Below are 21,415 nucleotides of genomic sequence, written 5' to 3'. Positions count from 1 at the left end.
TGTACTGCAGTTTGTGTGTGCAAGGTACAGCCACAATTTTAGGTTAAAAAAATTCAAGAAATAAACATTATCAACATACAGTGAAGAAGTAACAGTGTTGATGTTTTGTCAAGGGCGTCTATGTATTGTGTTGTAGAGGTATCAACTGAAATTAGCATGCTAACCAGCTAGCCCCAGCCCATCCTGTCCTGTAATACCACTTGAACCTCGAGAGGTGAAAGTGAGTCACTGCAATGTCCAGTCTGCCCCCAGTCCAACATGAGAATACGAAAGAAAGAGTACAGCCCCTGGTTACTGGCACAGTAAACACAAAGGCTACATTCACAGTCATTTTCGTTTTAAAACACATAACTTTTCATAATGCAAAAGATGGCTGAAGAATTTGGCAAACCACGTTTATTACATCTTAAACACCTGCTACCAGCAAGAAACCACTGCTGCTGGCAAAGAAAAGAAGTGATATAAAAAGAAAAACAAGAGTAGGCATTGGTGTGGCTTTGCACGGCTAGAAACAGCTCTTGGCGAGTAAAGAGATGAAGTTTGATGCTGAACTCGTAAAACTTTAGACAGGTAAGTCGCTGGCTATTTGGCAAAATGTATTTTTAATGCAACTAATAACAACACAAAACATACCAAAAAACATTCCAAATGGTGTCAATGTTTGGGTCTGATCCAGCTGTTTTCAAGCTACTATGGTTTTGCAACAGCTGAGCTAAAAGCAGTGTAGCAGTGCATGAATGTGCTAAAAGAGCAAGTTCATTAAAATTGCAAATTTTTGAAAACTTATTAACCTCACTCTAGCTACAGTTAACAACGCTCGTTTTTTACAGCGTCCGTTATGCCGGCTTAACACCAGCAGACAACGCAGCTATTGGTGCTGCTGAATCCAGTTCATATGGCTATTTAAGAATGTTTATGAACAAACTAAAAAGTTACAGATTCCAACTAGGTATACCACTCTTAGTTGACTTTGCTTTCGATAGCTAGACACTCATTAAGTGGTGACTAACTGGTTAATGAAAAACAAAACAAAACATGCACAAGATGTGACATACAATAGGTCTTTCCTTTTAGCCCGGAGCTCCACTGACTCAATGAGCTTTAGCGCCACATTTCAGAGCTCCATCCACTTAGGTGGTGACGTAAACTGCCCTTTATTTTATTTTCTGTTGGCTTTGCTGACAGACATCAGGCTGGCTGCATTAATATAATGTGCTGCTCTGCACTGTGCACCACCTGGGTTGGAAAGGAGCTAGCTAGCAGCTCCAGTTACTCAGGAAATACCCCTGGTAATGTCGTCCCACTACCAGGATGTGGCTGTTGCAGAAACATGGTAACCATCCTCTAGTCGCTGCTCAGGAAGCCCCAGTGGTTAAGGGGCTTCATTTTGAGCCACAAAACCCCTCTAGCACCGTTAGCAGCTTCAGCAGCATTAGCTGTGTTGACACTGCTAACGGTGCTAACAGAGCTAACAGCGATAACATAGTTAACAATACTAAACAGGGCTTTGCAGCCAAAATTGAGCCCCTTACTCACTAGGTCAATCTGAGGGGAGACCGGAGGGTGGGCACAATGTTTCCACAGCAACGCTGTTGGTTCTGGGCAGCATTACTAGCGGTTACTGCTGAATGAGCTACGCATGAGCTCACATTTATTTTGCTTGCCTGGTCTGAAAAAACAACTCCAAACATCAGCTTTAACGGCAACGAATTTGAAACGACACATGGAGTTGAAACATCTGACCAGTCTTTGGAAATATCTGTGAATGAGTGATGATCACAAGTTGTTACTTTATATACAAAAATGGAGGACATGAACTAGTTCATTTCTGGAGGACTGTGAACTTAGTTCAAAACTCAATTTGTTAACTATGAACGTAAATGTAGTTAATATTAATCTGTGTGAACTTTGAGCTAGCTCTTGTGAGAGGCACTTGTGAGAGAGCTATAACGTAAACTACAGGCCAACGCTACACGTGACCATAAGATAGCAGTGTTATTTGCTCTCAGAATTCCAAAACGTTTAGCCAAATTTGAGTATTCTTGCCTTCCTGTTAGCTCGTAATTGGCTTCCTTTAGTAACTGAGGACTGTAAATTTAGACTGTACAGACCCAGTAGTAGACCAGTGAGATGCTACTCCAAATTTCTTCTGAGGAAGTGGCCAGACATTACACATTGCACATTTAAAGCATGAAAAGCAGACAGGGTGTGTGACAACAGAGGGATGGTAAGGAGAAATTAAGAGGGAAAGGAAGGGGGACAGAAGCAACTGCAAGATTGTGTGGAAGTGCGAGTGTTGTTCCTCCATTGTCCTGTTAATTGGGAGGCTGATTCCACAGTGCAACAGTCGAGGTGGGAGTCAGAGTGGGATTAAACAGGAGCCACAAACCTCTCACTGTCAATACAAGTCGCCTTTCAGAAACACTGCACAAACTGACAGCACAGAAAATTGGAAAGAGGGTGGAAAGGGAAACTCTGCTGTACTTACAGAACCAATTACGAGTGTGTGTGTGTGAATGTAGGCTACTGTATATGTGTGTATATTTGTGTGTGTGTGTGTGTGTGTGTGTGTGTGTGTGTGTGTGTGAGAGAGAGAGAGAGCCAGTTCCAGGTCTTGAGATACATCACCCACAACTAAGGTGATTTACTGGGAAATGAAAGAACATCCTGAGCATCCCAGGTGGCGTTTCTCCCGATACTTCTTGTCACACAGGAGTCAGAATCCAAAGAGCATAAATTTTAACGGTTCTACCCTTCACACACACCTTCAGGTACATTTTAGAGCCTTCATTTGAATCTTTATTGTTTCCTCGATATAAAACTCATGACAGCTCAATGTTGTTTTATTCCAAGAAATAACAATCAAAAGCTTTACCTCTGTTATGACTTCAGTTACTGCATTCGATTCTGCTTGTTGTGTGGAGCTATTTTTGAGCAGGCCAACAATCTGTATGACTAACGGTAAGACAGCCACACACACACACACACACACACACACACACACACACACACACACACACATCTGCCTGCTGGGCAACTCCTGTCTATGCCAACTTTATGAGAGTCTCCCCCAACACAGCGTGCACGGGGCTATATAACACGTCAATTAAAAAAGATTTCAGTAGAGAGACTTTCCTGCCTTAAAGACATCCTGGGATTTTTGTTATCATCCCACCAGTGGGTGTCTTTAACACACAGGAAAGTCATTTATTCTCTTTTGATCTGCCCAATAAAATAGAAGCTACTGACATAATATTGAAACTCTCTCCAATTATTCTGTCAGCTTGCTAAATTAGGGAAGTCTGATAAAAAAGAGCTTGAGTATATATATATATATATATATATATGTATTTAATACTACCAGGACCAGAGGCTGTAGCGAGGTTGAGAGCCTCCGAGACCCTACACACGTACAGTCCACACATTTATTGGCTGACAGTATAGCTGCAGATGGTCATTTTTTTTTATTAAAAAAACTTTTGGTATATTTGCTGAAACTGTCACTATATCCAAAAAGTGCAATATGAGAATTATAATCAGTGAAAAAAAAATCATATTCCTCTGCCTATTCTGTTGCCTTGTGGTGCTTCTGATGGCCTTACCGCAGTAATATGGATATGAAACAGTACATGTTACTGCATTTGCTGTTTCTCTCCTCAAATGTTTTCAGAAACATAGTGTACTGTTTAGCTGTAAAATAGAATGTTTGTAACCTGGCTGCCATGTTGGAAACAGTCAGGCGAAGCACCACGCACCACCCACCAGCCTGAGTAAACTTTCTCATTTTACAGCTAAACAGTACACTAAAAAATGTTTTTGAAAACATTTGAGGTGAGAAATAAGCAATGCAGTAACAGAATCCTTATTCATATTTGATCAGCGCTGCCTAGTTTGACAATTTGTCCACAGTTCACAAGCAGTGATCGACATGATTGACATCTGCATTAAATAATAATAACAATCTTACTATATAATGACGAAAACTCTGTCTGTGTGTCTGTCTGTGTGTCTGTTCCACGTTTTTCTCCTCACTGACTTGGTCAATCCATGTGAAATTTGGCACAGTGGTAGAGGGTCATGGGAGAATGTGAATGAAGCAATATTACATCAATTGGCCAAAGGGGGGTGCTATAGCAACCGACTGAAATTGCAAACTTTGAATGGGCATATCTCATGCCCCATATGTCATAGAGACATGAAACTTTGCACAGAGATGCCTCTCCTCGTGAAGAACAAATGTGCCTCAGGAACCCATACCTTCCGGTTATACATATTTTCTGCCATTTTGAATTTTGAACACTTAAAAATCGATCTCTTCCTAGGAAGTTTGACCCATCTCCATGAAACTCGGTGAATATAATCTAGGGACCAATATCTAAAGTTCCCTCTTGGCAAAAGTTGGAAAACTTACTAAAACTGAGCTTCTATAAGGCAATGAATATTGCAGAGGGCGTGGCTCATCACATAAAGGTGTATAACATCTCAAGGGTTTCACCGAACACCACGCAACTTTGTAGGCATATGACCACACATAATCTGAGGGGACCCCTCCATTATTGACCCCATCAGACAACATGGGGGCGCTAGAGAGCTAATTTCTTATCTAGGCCTAACTGCCATATCTATTTTTACTACACTTGGTAGATATGTAGAACAGGACGCCTCAAGGTGACTGGAGAAATTTAACTCTAACTGGCAACTGGGTGGCGCTATAACAACAGAAAAATGCTTAAAAATGGCTAAAATGCAACCGATCACTGTGGCTGCAATCATACTATCAAATTCACAAAAACTCTGTCTGAATACATTGCTCTTCTTAATGGGTTCAGTTGACTATTGACTAATCTACAATTTCCTATGACCTGTATCCCAAACACACACCATGTGAAACTGTACGTGGGCAACTGTGCACTCAATGGGTATAGACTAGTCTTTATTTATAAAGCGATTTTCACAACAGAGTCACAAAATGTGTTACATGTCAATAACTACAACAGACGAGATATGAAAACACCAACTTTTAAAAGAACTAATGAAACAATTTAGTATATAAAAACTTGGGAAATAAAAGACAGTTTAAATTAATTAAAAACTGAGATCACTGACACGGCCAACCTGATGTCCTGGGCAGATAGTTCCAAAGCCTCGGAGCCCGACCTCTGGAACATACAAAAGACCTCTGCCCGAGGACGAAGTGCGTCCTGGCATGTATGAAACTAGATATAGCTGGGAGAGAGACCATAAGGAGCCGTAAAAGTAATCAGTTAAATCTTAAAATCTATTCTCAAACACACTGGGAGCCAGTTAAGTGTAAAGAAACTAAAAATGGAGTGATCATGTCTCTTGGTTCTGGTCAAAGACTCCTTGGCTCTGATTGGTTGGTCGCCACGACAGATTAACAGAACAGTAACAGGGGACATTTTTCTGCATTTACTACTTTTACTTGCAATATTTTAAGTACATCATACCGATGGTACTTGGATACTTTTACTTCAGTGACGTTTTCAGTGCAGGACTTTTACTTGTAACAGAGTATTTTACAGTGCAGCATAACTACTTCTACTTCAGTAAAGTATCTGAATACTGTACTTCCTCTGCCACTGTCCTCTGACTGTGTGGGCATTTAACACTTGCTTGACCAACATCTCACCTCATGTTAGTTTGTTGCACCTGAAGATAGAAGAAAAAATTCACACCTTAAGTTTGGTGTCCTTTGCAAAATCCCATCACATTCCCAAACCAACTTTAACCTAAAAAGAGGTTTAATCAGCCAAAAAATAATGGAATACACTTGTGTGGGTGTGCAGAGACTTTCAAGAGAAAAGAAGCATCCCCACGAGGCAAAAGCACCTCATTTCACTGTAGTGAGCGATGAAGATGGGGAAGAGACTGGAGGAGACAACGATAATGAGATATGAGCCATGTATAAACATCCTGCACATACAGTACGCTCAGAACACTGATCTCTGCACACTGCATAGCACTTACACGTCTGTCACACTGACATAGGAAACTGGCTAAATTAGAATAACGTGCAAGGAACTATATTTCATAATTTATATAATCTTATTCCATACATCGACAGAAACTCTTGATGTCCTGTTTGATCAGTTCCTGTATCATTCTTAATTTCCCTACAAGTCTGACGTATGTTGCAATTATTTTTTTGGTCCGTCTTCCTGAGATGGAAAACTCGTGTCGCCTGACCGTGTCCTGCAGACGTCAAAGTATGAGCCAGGGTTTTAAGCCAAGTACTGGTTCTCCTGCCCTCAAATATGAGAATGAAAATATTTATTGGAAAGATAAACAAGCACTGATTTGTGCCATGATCAATAAGGTCTCAGTCTCTGAGTTTGTGAGCTTGTGTGCCCTTCTATCCACACAAGCCCTTGAAGGGATTTACAAGCCAGTTCAAATCACTGAACCATGGAGGAATTATCTGACAGGAGGAGGAGGAGGTGGCTCACTCCACTGTCAGCAACTCTTACTGATGTTTCCTCAAGCCTTGAACTTTTATATTGTAAAAAATAAAATGTTAAAAAGGCTGCCAATCCTATCAGCTTATCATAACTGAGATAAAATATGCGATAAAATGCTTGTTTGTAGCCTTCACCGTTGGCTGATCGCCATCAGAAAGAGATGAAAACTGAGGTGGAGCAGCTAATCCTTATGTGGTTCAGTGTTGATCAACACCTTGATTTACTTAACAAAGAGTTGCTGAGTTTTATTAAATTATGGCTGAACTGTGCAAATTGTGTGTCTGAGTGTGTTGCCCTTTGTCCTGCTACAACCAATCCTCCAGGCCACTGTGCTGTGAATAAGAATGGAGCCAGTTTGCCTGGTTTAATAACTAAATATATATATATTTCACAGGGTGGCCAAATGCTTGCAGTGTTTCCCACAGGATTTCTGGAGACTACGGCGGGGGGTCCGAACCTTCTAGGGGGGTCCGGGGGCGTCCGGGGGCGTGTTTTTGTATTTTGTATATATTTGATTTAAAGGCATCAATCTGGTGAATTCTGACAGCCAAGTTATGATGGCAGAATATGCCAACCGTGTTTACAAAGTTTGAATGAACGAGAGGACGCAAAGTAAACGGAGGCTGCGCATTGACCCTTTTGCCCATGTCTACAGGGACGCATGATGGAGTCAAACAGATCATGTGCATAATTAACCACAAAACAAGCAAATACTTCATCTTAATGACATATAACACTCATTATGCTTCAGCTGAATCTTCTAAGCAAATGACCATGTTGAATTGAAATTAGTTTATCACTTTAAATGTCCGAAATTGTATGAAATTGCTCCAATGCGTTAAACAAAACTTTGCGCATAATCACACAGCCTGATATGCCCTGGCAAACACAGTGGGACTGCTGTACAGACTGTTGGTCTTTCTTCCCCTAACCCTGGTTATTTTCTGAAAGCACAGAGCAAAGAAATGTCTTTTTTTTCTCCCCCGGTCTGCTGTCAGCAGGAGCGGCGGCTGCAGCGGGGATTTCAGCACCAGACAGCGCACGTATAAAAAACTTGACAAGCGTCTCCTTTAAATGTGTTTGCTGCTAGTGAAATTATACATCATAAATGAAGACAATGACATATTTTCAATAAAAAACAATGAGTTGAACGTTCATTTCAAGCTTTTGTAGTAGCCTACAGCGAGTTTCAGAATTGTGCGAGTGCAGCCAGAGAGCGGGCAGCAGTGTTTGATGCAGGAAACTCCATATGGACTTGAAATCAATTTCGGAGTGGGGGTGTTTCGGAATGGCAGGTTTCAGAATGGAGGGCTGTCCCCTGTTGGGACATTGTGCACGCACAGCCCTTCACCACCTGGATCCTAAAATAAACACCTGTTTTATTACATAATCATGCTTCCGTGTTGCGCCATTCATTAAGATCCGATATTTCTGTCATTCAAATAACAAGAATTGTGGTTTAATACTCTCAATTATAATAGCCAACTTATTGAAAAATGTCGGGTTTAAATCCCCGCACCCCTAGTTCCAACGTCTATGTGCGTAGCCTACTAACTACACTGATGGATAAACCACTGATGGATATATGAGAAGTGAATGAGCACATTGATTTTCTAGCCTTGGTACTCTCTTCCAGGGCACGTAGGGTACAACTGAGATTTATTTTAATTTTGGTAACAGCGTAGTGTGTACGTATGGCATATCACCAATCATAGTGGGCCGCCATGACCAAAAATGCCAGTCCAGCCCTGATTTTTACTGATAAAAACACTAGTGGTATGTTATGGTGAAGGGTTACACTTAAAATATGGCTAAGGATTAGTGGTTTAACATTTCAGTAATCAAAAGAAAAATGACTAATGTACTGATCTGCCTCTGCAGGGCTATTTTATGATTTTAAATCATGTGCAGACAAAATATTCTTTTAAAACTCTCTCTCACTCACAAACACAGTTACAGATACGCAAAACAATACAAAATACGCAATACGAAAAGAAAACAAAAGGTAAGACTCAAATTAATTACACACAAACAGACACAAATTACTGCTTCCCTCCCTCACGATTTGCAAGTACGGCACCCTGAATCAGAGCATTTTACACAGCTTCAAAAAGAAGAATTCAAAAGCCCTCTGGTAGTTGAATGCCTCTGGGACAGACCCATTTATGGCAACCCACTGGATCCGTCGCGTGCGCGAGCTGGCCGAGCTGGAGCTAAACACGGCCATTCAAGTCAATATAAGCTGCTCCACCAGAAGCGCCGCAGCGCTAATAGCCGCAGCCTAGAAGCGGCTTGGCGCTCCACTAAAAATACCGGCCAGGTCTATTTTTGACGGCGCTCCAGCCGGTGCACTACAGAGTGTTGTTCATTTACCAGAGGCATTTTATATCTGGCCGATTTTTGGAGACTATGGCGGGGGAAATTAAACTATGGTGGGCTGCCATAGTCTCGTCAATGTATGGGAAACACTGGCTTGACTCTGAAACACACAGTCTTTGAACTCAGATAAATGTCTTGTCAAATAAAAACTGTCTACTGCCTTATTGCTCAGTCTGGAGTTGCAATCATAGACTGTATAGAAGAAGGAGACGTAGCCACTATGACGTCACTCATTGGTTTTTAGACTCCTGTTTTGAAGCCTCGAGTTTGACATTTCGTTTGTCGCCATCTTGGTAGTAACCTGTCAATCACAAGGTAGCCATGCCCCAAAGCATACCCTACTTTATTGGCTATTTTACTCGAAATGGGACCATCATTTACAAAATGAACATCATGCTGTATTGAAGAAGACTTGAAACTAGCGACTGAGACCATAAACTCATCAGTAAAATGTTTACCAAGGTAATAGTCTAGTTTTTCCAGCCTTGCATTGAGGTAAATGGAAAATCTGTTGGTCTGACAACACATTTCATGACACCATGTTCTACCATTTTCTGATGTTTTATAGGCCAAATAGTTGTTTAATCATGAAATTAATCAACAGATTAATCTCTGAAAATAACTGTTAGTTGCAGCCCTAGTTCAGTAAAGTCAACTGAGTACAAATCTATTGCTAACTTCCTTAAAGTAACAGCGAAACTGCAGCTACAGTGGCATTATCTGGGGTCATGTGACTTGAAATGCTTACCCAAGAGACCCTGGAGAAAACTAAAACTGTTTCTATGTTTTACAGCATTGGAAAAGATAGATTTTAAAGCTAGTGCAGGACTTTCATATAGAAATGAACATCTTTTACGTTCAAGCCCTTGTCAAACAAGTTCATACAATGCTGATTAAGCTGCAAAAGAAAGCTCTCTGTATTTTGCAGTACACCAGAGTTGTGATGTTGGTTGGCTGTGGCGACTGCTCCGCACTGATGCTCCGGAAGTGATGTGTTATGAAAAAAAAAACAGAGCTAAAAGGGGCAGGAAGAGGGGTAAGGCCATATCAATGGAGCAGCAACTAAGAGTATGGCAGAATCTAAGGCTGAAAATCCTAACAAGTATCTAAGAACAGTTTCTGGAGTGGATGCTCCAGTTAAAAAAAAAGTGTTCAAACAAAGTAATAAAGTTAGAATACTGGCACAGGGGAAATTGAAAGGAGCACTCCTGAGGGCAGAGGAGATGCAGCAAGTTCACCCGCAGGCGTACCTCATACGCACACGTCGATTGCGTTTGCGTAATTACTTTCATTGCCAGAGGGGGGAGATAGAAGCTCCACGCTACAGCTTTAAAATGAAATACTCAAAAATGATTTTTTAAACATATATTTAACATATAACAAGACAAAACTTACACAGAAGCACAGGATTAGAGCTTGTTAAATCTATGTTTTACTCAGTGGTGTCTTTAAAATCATGTTTATTTGAGCATTCAATAAACCACTGTATTTGTATTTGCACTACATGTTAGCACTGGTCCTTTGCACTCTCAACACAAACAGTGCAGTGCACAAAACCCCGCCTCCATCAAATGGTAACAATGACAGCTGAACCTGGAGAAAATAATCTTGTTTACTATTGGCTCAGGCTGGACAATAACCTCAGCTTTGATCAATATCTGTTATATCTACAAAAGATGCCAGCCAAGACTCTGTTATCTGCAAACTCCCCTGAAAAAGCAGACAACCAATAATACCCCACTAATCCTTGTGTTTCTTTACTATGTTAAACGTCTACAGCAACAACAAGTCCATCCACTTACCACCCGCAACACACACTGCTTTCTAAGATCACTGGCCTCCTCACCTCCAGCCTCTCACATCTCAATGACAGAGCCATCACATTGCACAGATCACAGCACATGACCCAGGGCACACCCCCAATCTATTTCTCACACTGCTCCCATATAGAAGCAGAAATAGGACTGTAAAGGGCACTCTGTACTGTAGCACGAGTCCTGCCTCCTCTGCCACACTGTCTGTTTTTATGTCTCTATGGACTCAATTTATCTGAGTAGTGAGTACATGTCTGATTTTCCAACAGACATACCATGGAGATTAATTTCCTCTTGTGCAGACTAAAGACTCTATCAGTATTTGTACAGGATGTGAAATTATTTGCACTAAAAAGGTATCACGGTCTACAATACCTGGTGGAACTCCCTCTGGTGCTGGACGGCCCCCACGTCGCCTCCTATGGGCAGCTGCTCCGACAGCTCCTCGTCCTTGGCTGTCAGCCATTCTATGATCTCCTGCAGAGAGAGCTGCAGCTTCCCGCTGTTGTCGGAGAAGGCCTCTAGCCGCACCCTGCCAACACACACACACACAGACACACACACACGCGAGTTAGCTCAGCAAACAGAAACATTCTCTACCAGAACAGCTAAATACTGCAGATTATATTTGGTCACAGCCTCCCACTATCCAGAATGTGGGCATCCAAAACTGAAAACTTCATCTTAAGATGTAAAATTTAAACCTTCTATTGCAATCCAGTGACGATGCATGGTTTTCACATTTCTTTTTAAATCAAATAAGAAACATCTTGAAGCATTCATGTCCTATTTAACAGTGTTTTGCACAGGACCTTAATCGCCTCTTTAGTCTGCACCGTCCTTAATTTGGGCAACTGTATCATCATGCAGAACACAGACCGTATATAAAAATGGACGATAAGACAGCTCTCAAAAAGTGAAGCCAAAATATCTCAATCGCCACCTGGTTGCTGGCTGCAGTGAAGGTCATAAACCCCGCCCCCTCCATGTTAGCAGATGGGCCGGTAAAGTCAAAAGTAAAAGATATCAAAGTATATGTCAAATAATTTTTTTGCAAAGATGGTTTCTGTCATTTTATGTAGTTGTTATCACCCTGATGTTTGTTCAAGGGTTTGACGTCATGATTGACAGCTGTTTGTGCCAATTGGTTTGTCCGCAATCAGTGGCACTGCTCTCAATGGGGCTGACAATTCAGTCAGGACTCAGACTTGGCGTTTCACTCGCTGTTGTGTGATCAAATGTCATTTCAGAACCAAAAAAAAAAAAAAAAATCAATCATGGAGGTGACATGTTGCTGTCAGCTGACTGCACTTGTGTGTGCTAATTTTTTTGCAGCGAAAAACAAAAAACAAAAAAAGAGAGGAAAAAGGTGGAATTGAGAATCAGCATGGCTTACATGTGCAGCACAAGATGGAGGTGAGCTGGAAATAAAGTTTTATTGTTAGTCTCAAATGTGCTGGTGACACTTCCTGGTCAGCTCGCTCTCACTGGCTATTGCAGGCTTCTGCTCAGTCCAACAGGATTTCAAGTTATTAGAAATCAGGAAGACTCTGATTCAGTCAGTAACATTAAGATTATATCTGTAACTCCTCACACTACAGGATCATTTTGGCAGAAATCTGTTCAGACCAGCCTTGAATCGGGAACAACCCTGCAATTGTCGGGAGGGGCAAGTCGGACCCAAATGTCCTCTAGCTTGGGGCCAGCATAACATTAGCAGCTCTGTCCTGCTCTTACACTTAAGCAGACGCAGCCTAACACACTACCTGAGAAATCTGCATGAGCATTAAGTTTCCCAAACACATCCGTTAGTCCACATCAAAGCCCCTTTCTCGTTTCTCATTAAAACTGAAACATACCGCTTGAAGATATGAATTATAAAGCATAACTCTAACCTCTGCTTCGCTCGTTTAAATATATGAGCTAAGCAGCCAAACAAGGTTATGTAAGAATTAAGTAACAGTCTGATCTGACATTTTTCCATATCACAATCATTGGGTCTAACTAGCTCTATACTGCAATGCAATAAAAATGTGGTTTCATTGTTCTCACATCTACATGGCTCATAACTGGTGAGGACTCAGACTATTTGTCTGGTACATGTTGCTTTAGCCTCAGTCTTTCATGTACATATTTAAACAGAACTATGCGGGATTTTCTTAAAAAACAATGTATTCACTCAGACAAAAGCAGTCCCTTTTAATCATCCTCATGACCCAGAAGAAGTGTGTGTCTGCCCTCTGCCTAGACTTTCTTATTTTCATCTTACTTTGGAGTTTCCTGAGCACAGCACACATGTGAGGTCAGGACTTTATAAAAAGGTAGCAACCAGATGCCTGACAGTAAACAGCACTTATTCAAAAGGAAGCTAAAAACAATTGGGAACAAAGGGCCGAAAAAATGCTAATATAGCGAGGTGAAATGCTAAGGGGACAAAGCTGGGGCTGACTTTCACTCTGACTGGAAATACTGTTCACAAACAGCAGCCAAAAATTCCTGCATGAAGACCATTTGCAGGGTTATTGTTTTAAACTAGTCATTCTCATCACTAGTCACATTTTCAAACCTCCCACGGAGCTAATGTTGGTTAATTACCGCTGATAAAATCTGCAAGTAACAGTTGCAGATGACAAAATCTGCTGTGGCTGACTAGAAATGAGAAGCTGCTTTTGTCTACCTCTCTCTGAAATCATAAATCCATTGATGATAAGAAGTCTGAGCCCTAAATCTGCCACTGATATCATGTTAAACTGTATACACTATGTGCTGTATGAGAGTGAATAACTTAGAGGAATACCTCACCCCCCTGACCGTTTGACATTGTTTTTCTCCAATGCATCCAGTGAATGGAAAATCCAAAAACTGAGATTTTTTTGGATGAACTGAAGTTATAGGAAGCCACATTCAACTATCCAAGCAGATAACACTTTATGTCAGAGAACTGAACTAAAAGAAAAGCATGTTTATGCTCACTTCAAAGCCAGACTCCATTCACAAAAACAGTAATTTTACCTCTGAGAACACAGGAGTTGCAGGTCTACCTATGCCTCTATCAGTAGTTGTTATTGTGAGACTTGTTATCGTGAATCCGAACTAACCCTTTAAAACACCAAAGCCAAATTTAAAGCCTAGGTTTTCCACTGCAGACTATGGTCTCATATCTGTGACTGTAAATGAAACGTTACCAATCCCTGCAAAGATTTCTTTTGCTCTGTTTGAATCAGTTATTGTGCCTAAATGCTGTGGGGATGACGTTAGCTTCTAGTGTTTGTGTTGCTCCTTGTTTTCATCTAGCTGCATTAGGATGATGTCTGCATAAATGAGTTGACATGTTTGAAGTATTCCAACTGATGTAACCCACTGTCATGTAGCAGATATACACATCGTTGTTTCTTTCTCCACCACTCTCTTACCATTGTGCTTATAATTCAAGTGAAACCAAACTGGCTCCAAATGCCAGACCTGTAGGTCATCGGAGGATCTTCTATTACTGGTCAGGTAATGGCGTTATCAACCATCTTGCAATGAGCTAGCTTAGTGATAGCATGACTACCAACATGTCTCCCTGGAGTAGAATGTTTAGGTTACGTTGTGTGGGTTGCCTTATTGGGCGCAGTGGCACTGAGAACATTATATTTCACTCAGTTGAAGCTGTATACCTTATTTTCCAAATGTAATAGGATTGGTTCAAAGAATCATTCAGTTTGTAATGTGTACTGACCCAAAAGCCTCATACCAAACGGCTTCAAATACAAATATATGTATTGTTACACCCCTAATGTTTTGATATAGTTTAAATGTTGTTAAATGCAGAACCCATGACTTCAATGTATTACAAATTTTCTCCTTTTTTGGATTCTTAATTCACTGGAGGTGTGCGAGAAGAAATTTCACGTAACACAAGGTGAGTAATCGATACACAAATAGTCATTTAGGGGGTGAAGTATAAGCAAGAATATGCAGAATTGGGTGACATCTGAGCTGAACCATGTATTCTCATAACCCCAAAATACTATGTCCTAATACAGGACAATATATCTTAAAATTACAAGGCTGTCAGTCACAGAGAGCACACAGTCTATATGCTGTGACACATGCACAACAAGGTGAAAAACACAGACACAGGTTAGTGCTGCTGTGGTTTGTTGGAGTAAACCAGCAACAAATAACAGCATTTATCTGCTTGCCACCTGCCGACAGCATGAGAGACGTCTGAGAGAACCACTGCTCCTGTATCAGTGGCACAGCTGGCACTAGAGGGGAGGAGGAAGAAGGGAGGGCGGTGTGAAAGCGCCCCTGTGTTTCAATTACACACCAGAAGCCGGCACTCAAATATCATTATTCCTGCACATCACAATTTGCCACACATCAGAGATGATGAGTGGGAGCGAGTGCAAGAGTCAGAAAGAGAAACAGTCTTAAGTGTCACTGCTCGCGACTATAAATGAGGGGGAACACTGCAAAAATGTAATTGGAGTGATATTTAGATGAAAGCACGAGTGAAGCTAGAGGAACACTTTAAGATTTCTAAATCTGAATGCAGTCAAACACAATCATCACAATTCTGCAAAACATAAAAGGTTAACAGCAAATAAGGAGTCCAAGGAAATGCTCACGGCCTGCACCAAATGTCATGTTATCGACTAAAAAGAACTGTAGGGCCATTTCCTGGAAACTGAATTTTGGCACAGATGAGTTCTGACACATGAGGGATTAGGTGTCACCGAGATGCTGGTTGCAGGAGGCATGTGGGGAAAAAAGCTTTGAGACTTTAAGGGGAAAAAGACAGAAAGGTGAAATCAAGCTTGTAAGTGCACATTTCAGAATTGATAGGCCTCTTTGTTCAACCCCGTGTCAGGAAGCCTGTGTGAAGCAGACCGTGCTGTCCCCTGGCCTCCTGTTGCCCCTCCAGCTCTTGCTTACTGTGGTAATTGAATCAGAGAGGGACTGTTTTTATGTGGCCCCTGAGGAACCAGCTCTCAGTCCATAACAGGTGTGAATGCACACATAAATACAACACACACACACACAAAGCATGAATGGAGAGAGGTTTCTGACTCAAATCAGAGCTATTCCAGACCTCAGATACGTCTAAATAAGGCCATCCATCAAAGGATGACCCTGGCACTTCTGAAGAGAAGCATCAAAATGCTTCAAACCAGACGGCAGACCTCCCATTCACACACTCATACACAAACACACACACACACACAGCTCACAGTACACTCACCCATCACTGCTGCTTCCATTACACACACAGAGGGTGAGACAAATAGCGCACTGCCTGTGCTGTAATGGAAACGTCGTCACATGGCGGGTGCTGCCAAGAACAACTCTCGCCCTGCTAAGCTGTAGGGAGGCCAGGCTAAAGGTTTGCCAGTATAGCAGGCTGACTGAAGCTATTTTATCTCCAGTGGAAACATCATGATATCAATTTAAGTGCTATTTATGGGCCGAGCTCTGCTGCGTTAGATTAGGAGATGCCAGGGGTTTTGAGTGTGTGTGTGAAGACAGGAGAGAGGAAATAGGTAGGGTGTGTGTGTGCTCCTCTGTCTTTGTGAAAAATAATTTGAATTAAACAAGCATTAATTGATTTTTTGGCCACTTTGGGCCAGAGCAACAAGCTGTAAACACAACACTGGCACATTATCACCTTAAATTAATATTGTTAATTTGTTAGCAAATGGCTGCCTATTTGCAAATCCTCAGAACTTTAGCAACATTAATCGTTATTTGAAGTAATGTTTTGGCAATATTGTAAATGTAAGTCCATTTTTTGTTCTCTTTTCGCTCTGTGTTGGCGTCTTTAGCTGCTAAAAGCTCCACTATGTTTATCAGCTGATCACCAACTTTTTCTTTATGGTATTTGGTGCTGGGTTGGTAGTGTGTGAAGCTGGGTATTAGTACTTGATATCATAAATGTATCGACTAAAATAACCTAGTATCAAGTAGTATTGAAACATCTCCAGTCAAAGGATACCTGCTGTCTATCCTGTCAGAATTCAGATCTAGAAAAAAAATCATTATTTGTATGGTTTTTGCTCGCAGATTTAATGCGATGTGTGACTGGCCAACTACTGCAGCAGCTGCACTTTGTGATGTGGTATAGTCAAGCGTGGTGTATTTGACGGAGATCAGTGTGCCGCGATGCCACTAAAACATTCAGAAGTATGTTTATGCTCTACACATGTGGTGTCTGGTGGCATTTTATGTAACTGAATGCTTCCTATCACATGATGGAGAAGAAAAAAATCAAATCTAGCACTACTGGTACCACTTTATGGGTAATGAAGCTTTAGCAAAAGTTCAGTCAGACAGATGACACTTTTCATGGATAGGCTCTAAGTTTCTTCCTCACCCTACCATTCACTCACTCATTATCTCTTGGTGTCATTGTCTGGGTCTGTCAATTGAGTCATCAGCTGATTCACAATCAACCAACAGCACAGCGACACACCTTCTCTGTCAGCCTATCATCTTACTGCTCCTCATTTTAAATATGGTTCTTTCTCTGCTGTAGTTCTTTCTTGGTGCAGTCGTGCATGGCCTCCACCTCCCATCACCACGTAGCCTTCACAGATTCATCAGCCTCATCTGCCTCTGCAGTCAGCAGTCATCAGCCACCACCACCAGTGTCCAGACTCCATGGGGGGATTTATCCTGCTGCCGCTCAGATGCCCCTTGCCCCTCACAAAATATCTCCCTCTGGTGTCCAAGCACCAAAGACTTCTGTTAAATCTTCTGGCTCTCCTGATTGAACTTGCATTAGTACCGGTATCAAAACATTTTTAAAGGATATCCACCCCAAATAATGTGCGCTGTATTTATTATATATATTAGAGCCTTTTGACTGAAACAGCTGCCTGATGCATATTAAAACAACAGTCATATGGGCAGTGAAAATAAATCAAAACAGTAAAGCTGCAGGTCAGAAAACCCCAAAACAATGAGCTGAAAGATGCTAAAACGGACCATAGAGCTGAGAGGAACTGCAGAGTTGAGTGAATATTATCTTTGGGTTCATTACTACAAGCAGCCCTTTTTGCATTACACATAGAGATTTGATGCTTTGTTATATAAACTACAATTACCCTTGTGGTTTTATGCCACCACCAACCAATCAAGTTACAGTTTACATCCATGTATGTCCAGACTCATGTAATATATATGTAGGGGAGTCTTTAAAGGATTTTAATAAAAGGCATTAAGTGTATTTTTTGGGCAAACATGGATGCTTCACACACATCTTCAACCTGGCAGCACAGAACATTTATACAATCAGCACAGTTACAAGTTGGGCACCCAAGATTATTGTCACCAACGCTGTATCTTCTGTTCCCGAGTTAGGGCCAAAAACGTGTTTTCTAAGGTCACAGACACTTTTGCCCACTAAAATCTAATCAGTCCATTCTTGAGTTCAAGTGGGTGTTAAAATTTAAAAAAAATTCCATCAAGGTGTTCCTGAGATATTGAGTATCTCAGAATGGAAAGACAACTGGAAAACATAACGCCTATGCCTCTGGCAGTCACTGGCGTGGAGGTATAAAAGCATTAGTCCAGGGGTGGGCAGTAATTTTCCACAGACGACCACATCAGAAAACTCCCACAGAGTCAGGAGCCTAACGTATGCAGATACTGTATGTCTTGTAACAATACAGTGCGTCTGTTGGCTCTGTTTTCAGATAAGGATTCAGATGCTAGTGAGTATTTACAGCAGCAGGGAAAGTGAAAATCAACAACAGTGTTCAAATTCAGCTTAATGAAGAAACATGACACCCAGTGCAAAAAAAGAGTGGCTCATTGATTTGTTTTTAATAGAGCTCCATTGTTGTCCACAAACTGTGTCATAGAGGAATGAATCATATCAGGCTTTGAATACACAAACAATAACTGTAAGTGGGATCATGAGGTTTTGTAATGGGATTTTATGGTAATAAGAGAAATATAAAATATCACAAGACTTCACCTTTAAGATAAGGGAATGTCAATGTATCAGTGAAGATTTTCACAAGTCTACAAATATGTGTTGTGCACCTTCAGTTCACTAAGAGGTGGGATAAATTCTTTAAGGGAATAGTTAAGGGAACAGTGTGTAGGATTAGCGGCTTCTAGCTGTGAGAATTACTGATTACAACAAGCTGAAACGTCTCCTGGTTAAGATTCGGTCAGTATTCTTTGTTCAGCCTGTAAATAGCAAGATATGAATTTATGTCCATATCGCCCAGCCCTAAGCCAAATTATCCACAGAGGTCTCTTCCTCTCCAAAACAAACAGGCCAGGTGATTTAAACCAATGTTGCCCGTTGCATAGTGGCTACTAATCACAGGGGCTGACGCAAAAACGAGAATGGCGTCATCTAGAACCAGTGTTTTGTTTGTCAATTCTGGGCTACTGTAGAAACATGGTAGTGCAACACAGTGATCTCCATGGACAAGGACCCGCTCTCTCTATGTATAAATCCCCCATTCTAAGGTAGCCAAAACACAACAATGCTTATTTTCAGGTCATTATACACAAAAGAACACATACTTATTATACTATATTCTATTTCTGCCAACATATCCCCCTAAATCCTACACACTGAACCTTTAAGTCCTCTTTGGTGTCAGTTTGAATTATATCTTTGACAACAAGGCAGTCTGAGAATAACTAGAGGGCCAAATTACCTCAAACAAAAATGTGTTTATGTTTTGTTTGTGTGTGCGGGTGTGTGTGTGTGTGTGTGTGTCCCTATCTCAGGCTGCTCAATAACAGCCCACAGGCTTGATGACAACGCCAGCAATAAATCATTACAAATGGACAAATGGGATGCTGTGTGACTGCTTCCTGTGTTGTCCTCGACACAGGACACACTCTACATACAGTCATCTGCTGGCATCACAGACAACAGCGTCAAGATTGAAAGACAGGGAACACATGATGAGACAGTCTAAACTGAGAAAATAGCAGGTATTGTCATAATAAAGATTGCAGACTTTTTCATTTCCTGGATTAGCTTCAAGCAAAGGAATCAGACGAGATAATACACGCAGAGCGAAACCAACCTTTTTGTTACAAGTGTGAATACACAGATTCATGTATCAATCAACATCAGCGTGTCCTTGAGGATGACACTGAACCGCTATCAGCTTAACACTGTCGGTAGCTGTGGATAAGAATCACAATATTTTGGGAGTAAACACGAAGTTCCTGTTTAGCAAACCTTGAGTTTTGTATTCAGTGTAACTCACAGTTCATCCTGCAGTTTGGAAACTCTGTTGCATAGTAATTACTGTTGTATCCCCACATTTCTTGACAGTTGATATCCAAAGTAAATAACATGGTCAAACAGAAATCCAACTCCCCAATCAGTCAGAGAGATTACAGAGGGAGGCTTAGTGCTTGGTTCGATGATTAATTAATGCATAGGAGATAGGAGCAGTGTTTCTGCTGTTTTAGGAGAGAGAAGCTAGCTAGTGTGTTGCCTCGGGGCCCACAGAAGCTTTGAGCACAGCCCCGTTCCTATCTCCTTTCTTCCCCCACTCTTTCTTTCCGTCTATTCCTCTCTCAATTGCAGAGATGTTGCGAGAGCTGGAAATAGTGCGAGGGTGTGTGATGGGCCACGTTGACACAGCAGTACTGCATTTAGTTGAAAGCGTATGTATTCAAAGGTGTGTATGCGTATGTTTTTAATCTCTAGGGATGCTACACTGTGAAAGGCTTAAATCAAAGTAGATTAAGATGCAATACATTTATTGTGTCATGTTGTCACTCTGAGATAGTTTGTTAAGATTAGGTTCAGGTTTCGTGATGTAGAGGGTTCAGCGATATGTTGAAAGAGAAAGAAGTAGAGCCAGGCTTTCTGTTGTGTTGCATAGTGGTTGCATTGCATTGCATTGTATTGTGAAACCACATCGAGGGAGCGCATAGAAACTTTGAAAGGCAGATAATACCGAATGCAGTCTATGTATCTTAAAATAATACCACACCACTTTTATCATGTCACATTGGACTAGTTGACAGAGCTGTTGTGTTTAAACATGTAAAAAAAGCATCACTTATGTAGTAATAATACTAAATAATTTGGTTAAGGTTAGGGAAATGTTAAGATCAGAAGAAAAACACATCAAAGAGACAGCCAGAGGGCATCTTTACAGGGAGCTCTGACCAACTGAACTCACTCTAGCATGCTCAAGCAATCAGAAATTATTGTTATCATATTGCCCTTTGTTTTTGTACAGTTTATTTATGAATTGCTTTGTATTTTTTCTACTGATACTTCCTGTTTGCACTTATCCCTCTGCTGCTGTATTATATTGAAAATGTCCCCGCTGTGGGTTAAATAAAGGATTATCTTATTTTATCATACCTTATAATAATGGACTTGCACTTGTATGGCGCCTTTCTAGTCTTCCGACCATTCGAAGTGCTGGAACAGCCCTGGGGTTCAGTATCTTGGCCAAGGCTACTTTGACTTACAGACTGGCAATGCGTGCTCATCCCAAGTTGTCACATATCACCACTTTGTCTGTGGCCTTTCCTGTGAACAGATTATGTGATGGGCATCCTTCTGAATCTGCTGTTAACGATCTGGGACACCGCAACCAATGCCGACATGTCAACAAAAGCAGGTGTTCAAGTTTAGAAAAAAAGAAAATGGTAATGGTATGGCTCTACATTCATACAGGAAGCAAACGCTAGTCTCCAAGGCGAAAGTCCGGGGTTTGTTGGACCCATCCACCACCGTTCCCTCCTGCCCTATAG

At 41.2% G+C, this 21,415-nt stretch overlaps 1 protein-coding gene across 3 annotated transcripts in view; it reads right to left on the bottom strand.

The window, feature by feature from the left end:
* The window catches only part of drp2 (dystrophin related protein 2), a 201,141-nt gene that overhangs the window by 92,452 nt on the left and 87,274 nt on the right, over window positions 1-21,415 (bottom strand). For all 3 annotated transcript variants that reach the window (XM_049586080.1, XM_049586078.1, XM_049586079.1), the window contains exon 3: window positions 11,048-11,204. In XM_049586080.1, coding sequence (XP_049442037.1) covers window positions 11,048-11,204 — 157 coding nt within the window. The remainder of the gene's footprint in view (window positions 1-11,047; window positions 11,205-21,415) is intronic.

This window comes from Epinephelus fuscoguttatus, linkage group LG9 (assembly GCF_011397635.1).
Source record: "Epinephelus fuscoguttatus linkage group LG9, E.fuscoguttatus.final_Chr_v1".
Classification (NCBI taxonomy): domain Eukaryota; kingdom Metazoa; phylum Chordata; class Actinopteri; order Perciformes; family Serranidae; genus Epinephelus; species Epinephelus fuscoguttatus.
This window is presented reverse-complemented; position numbering and strand designations above follow the sequence as displayed.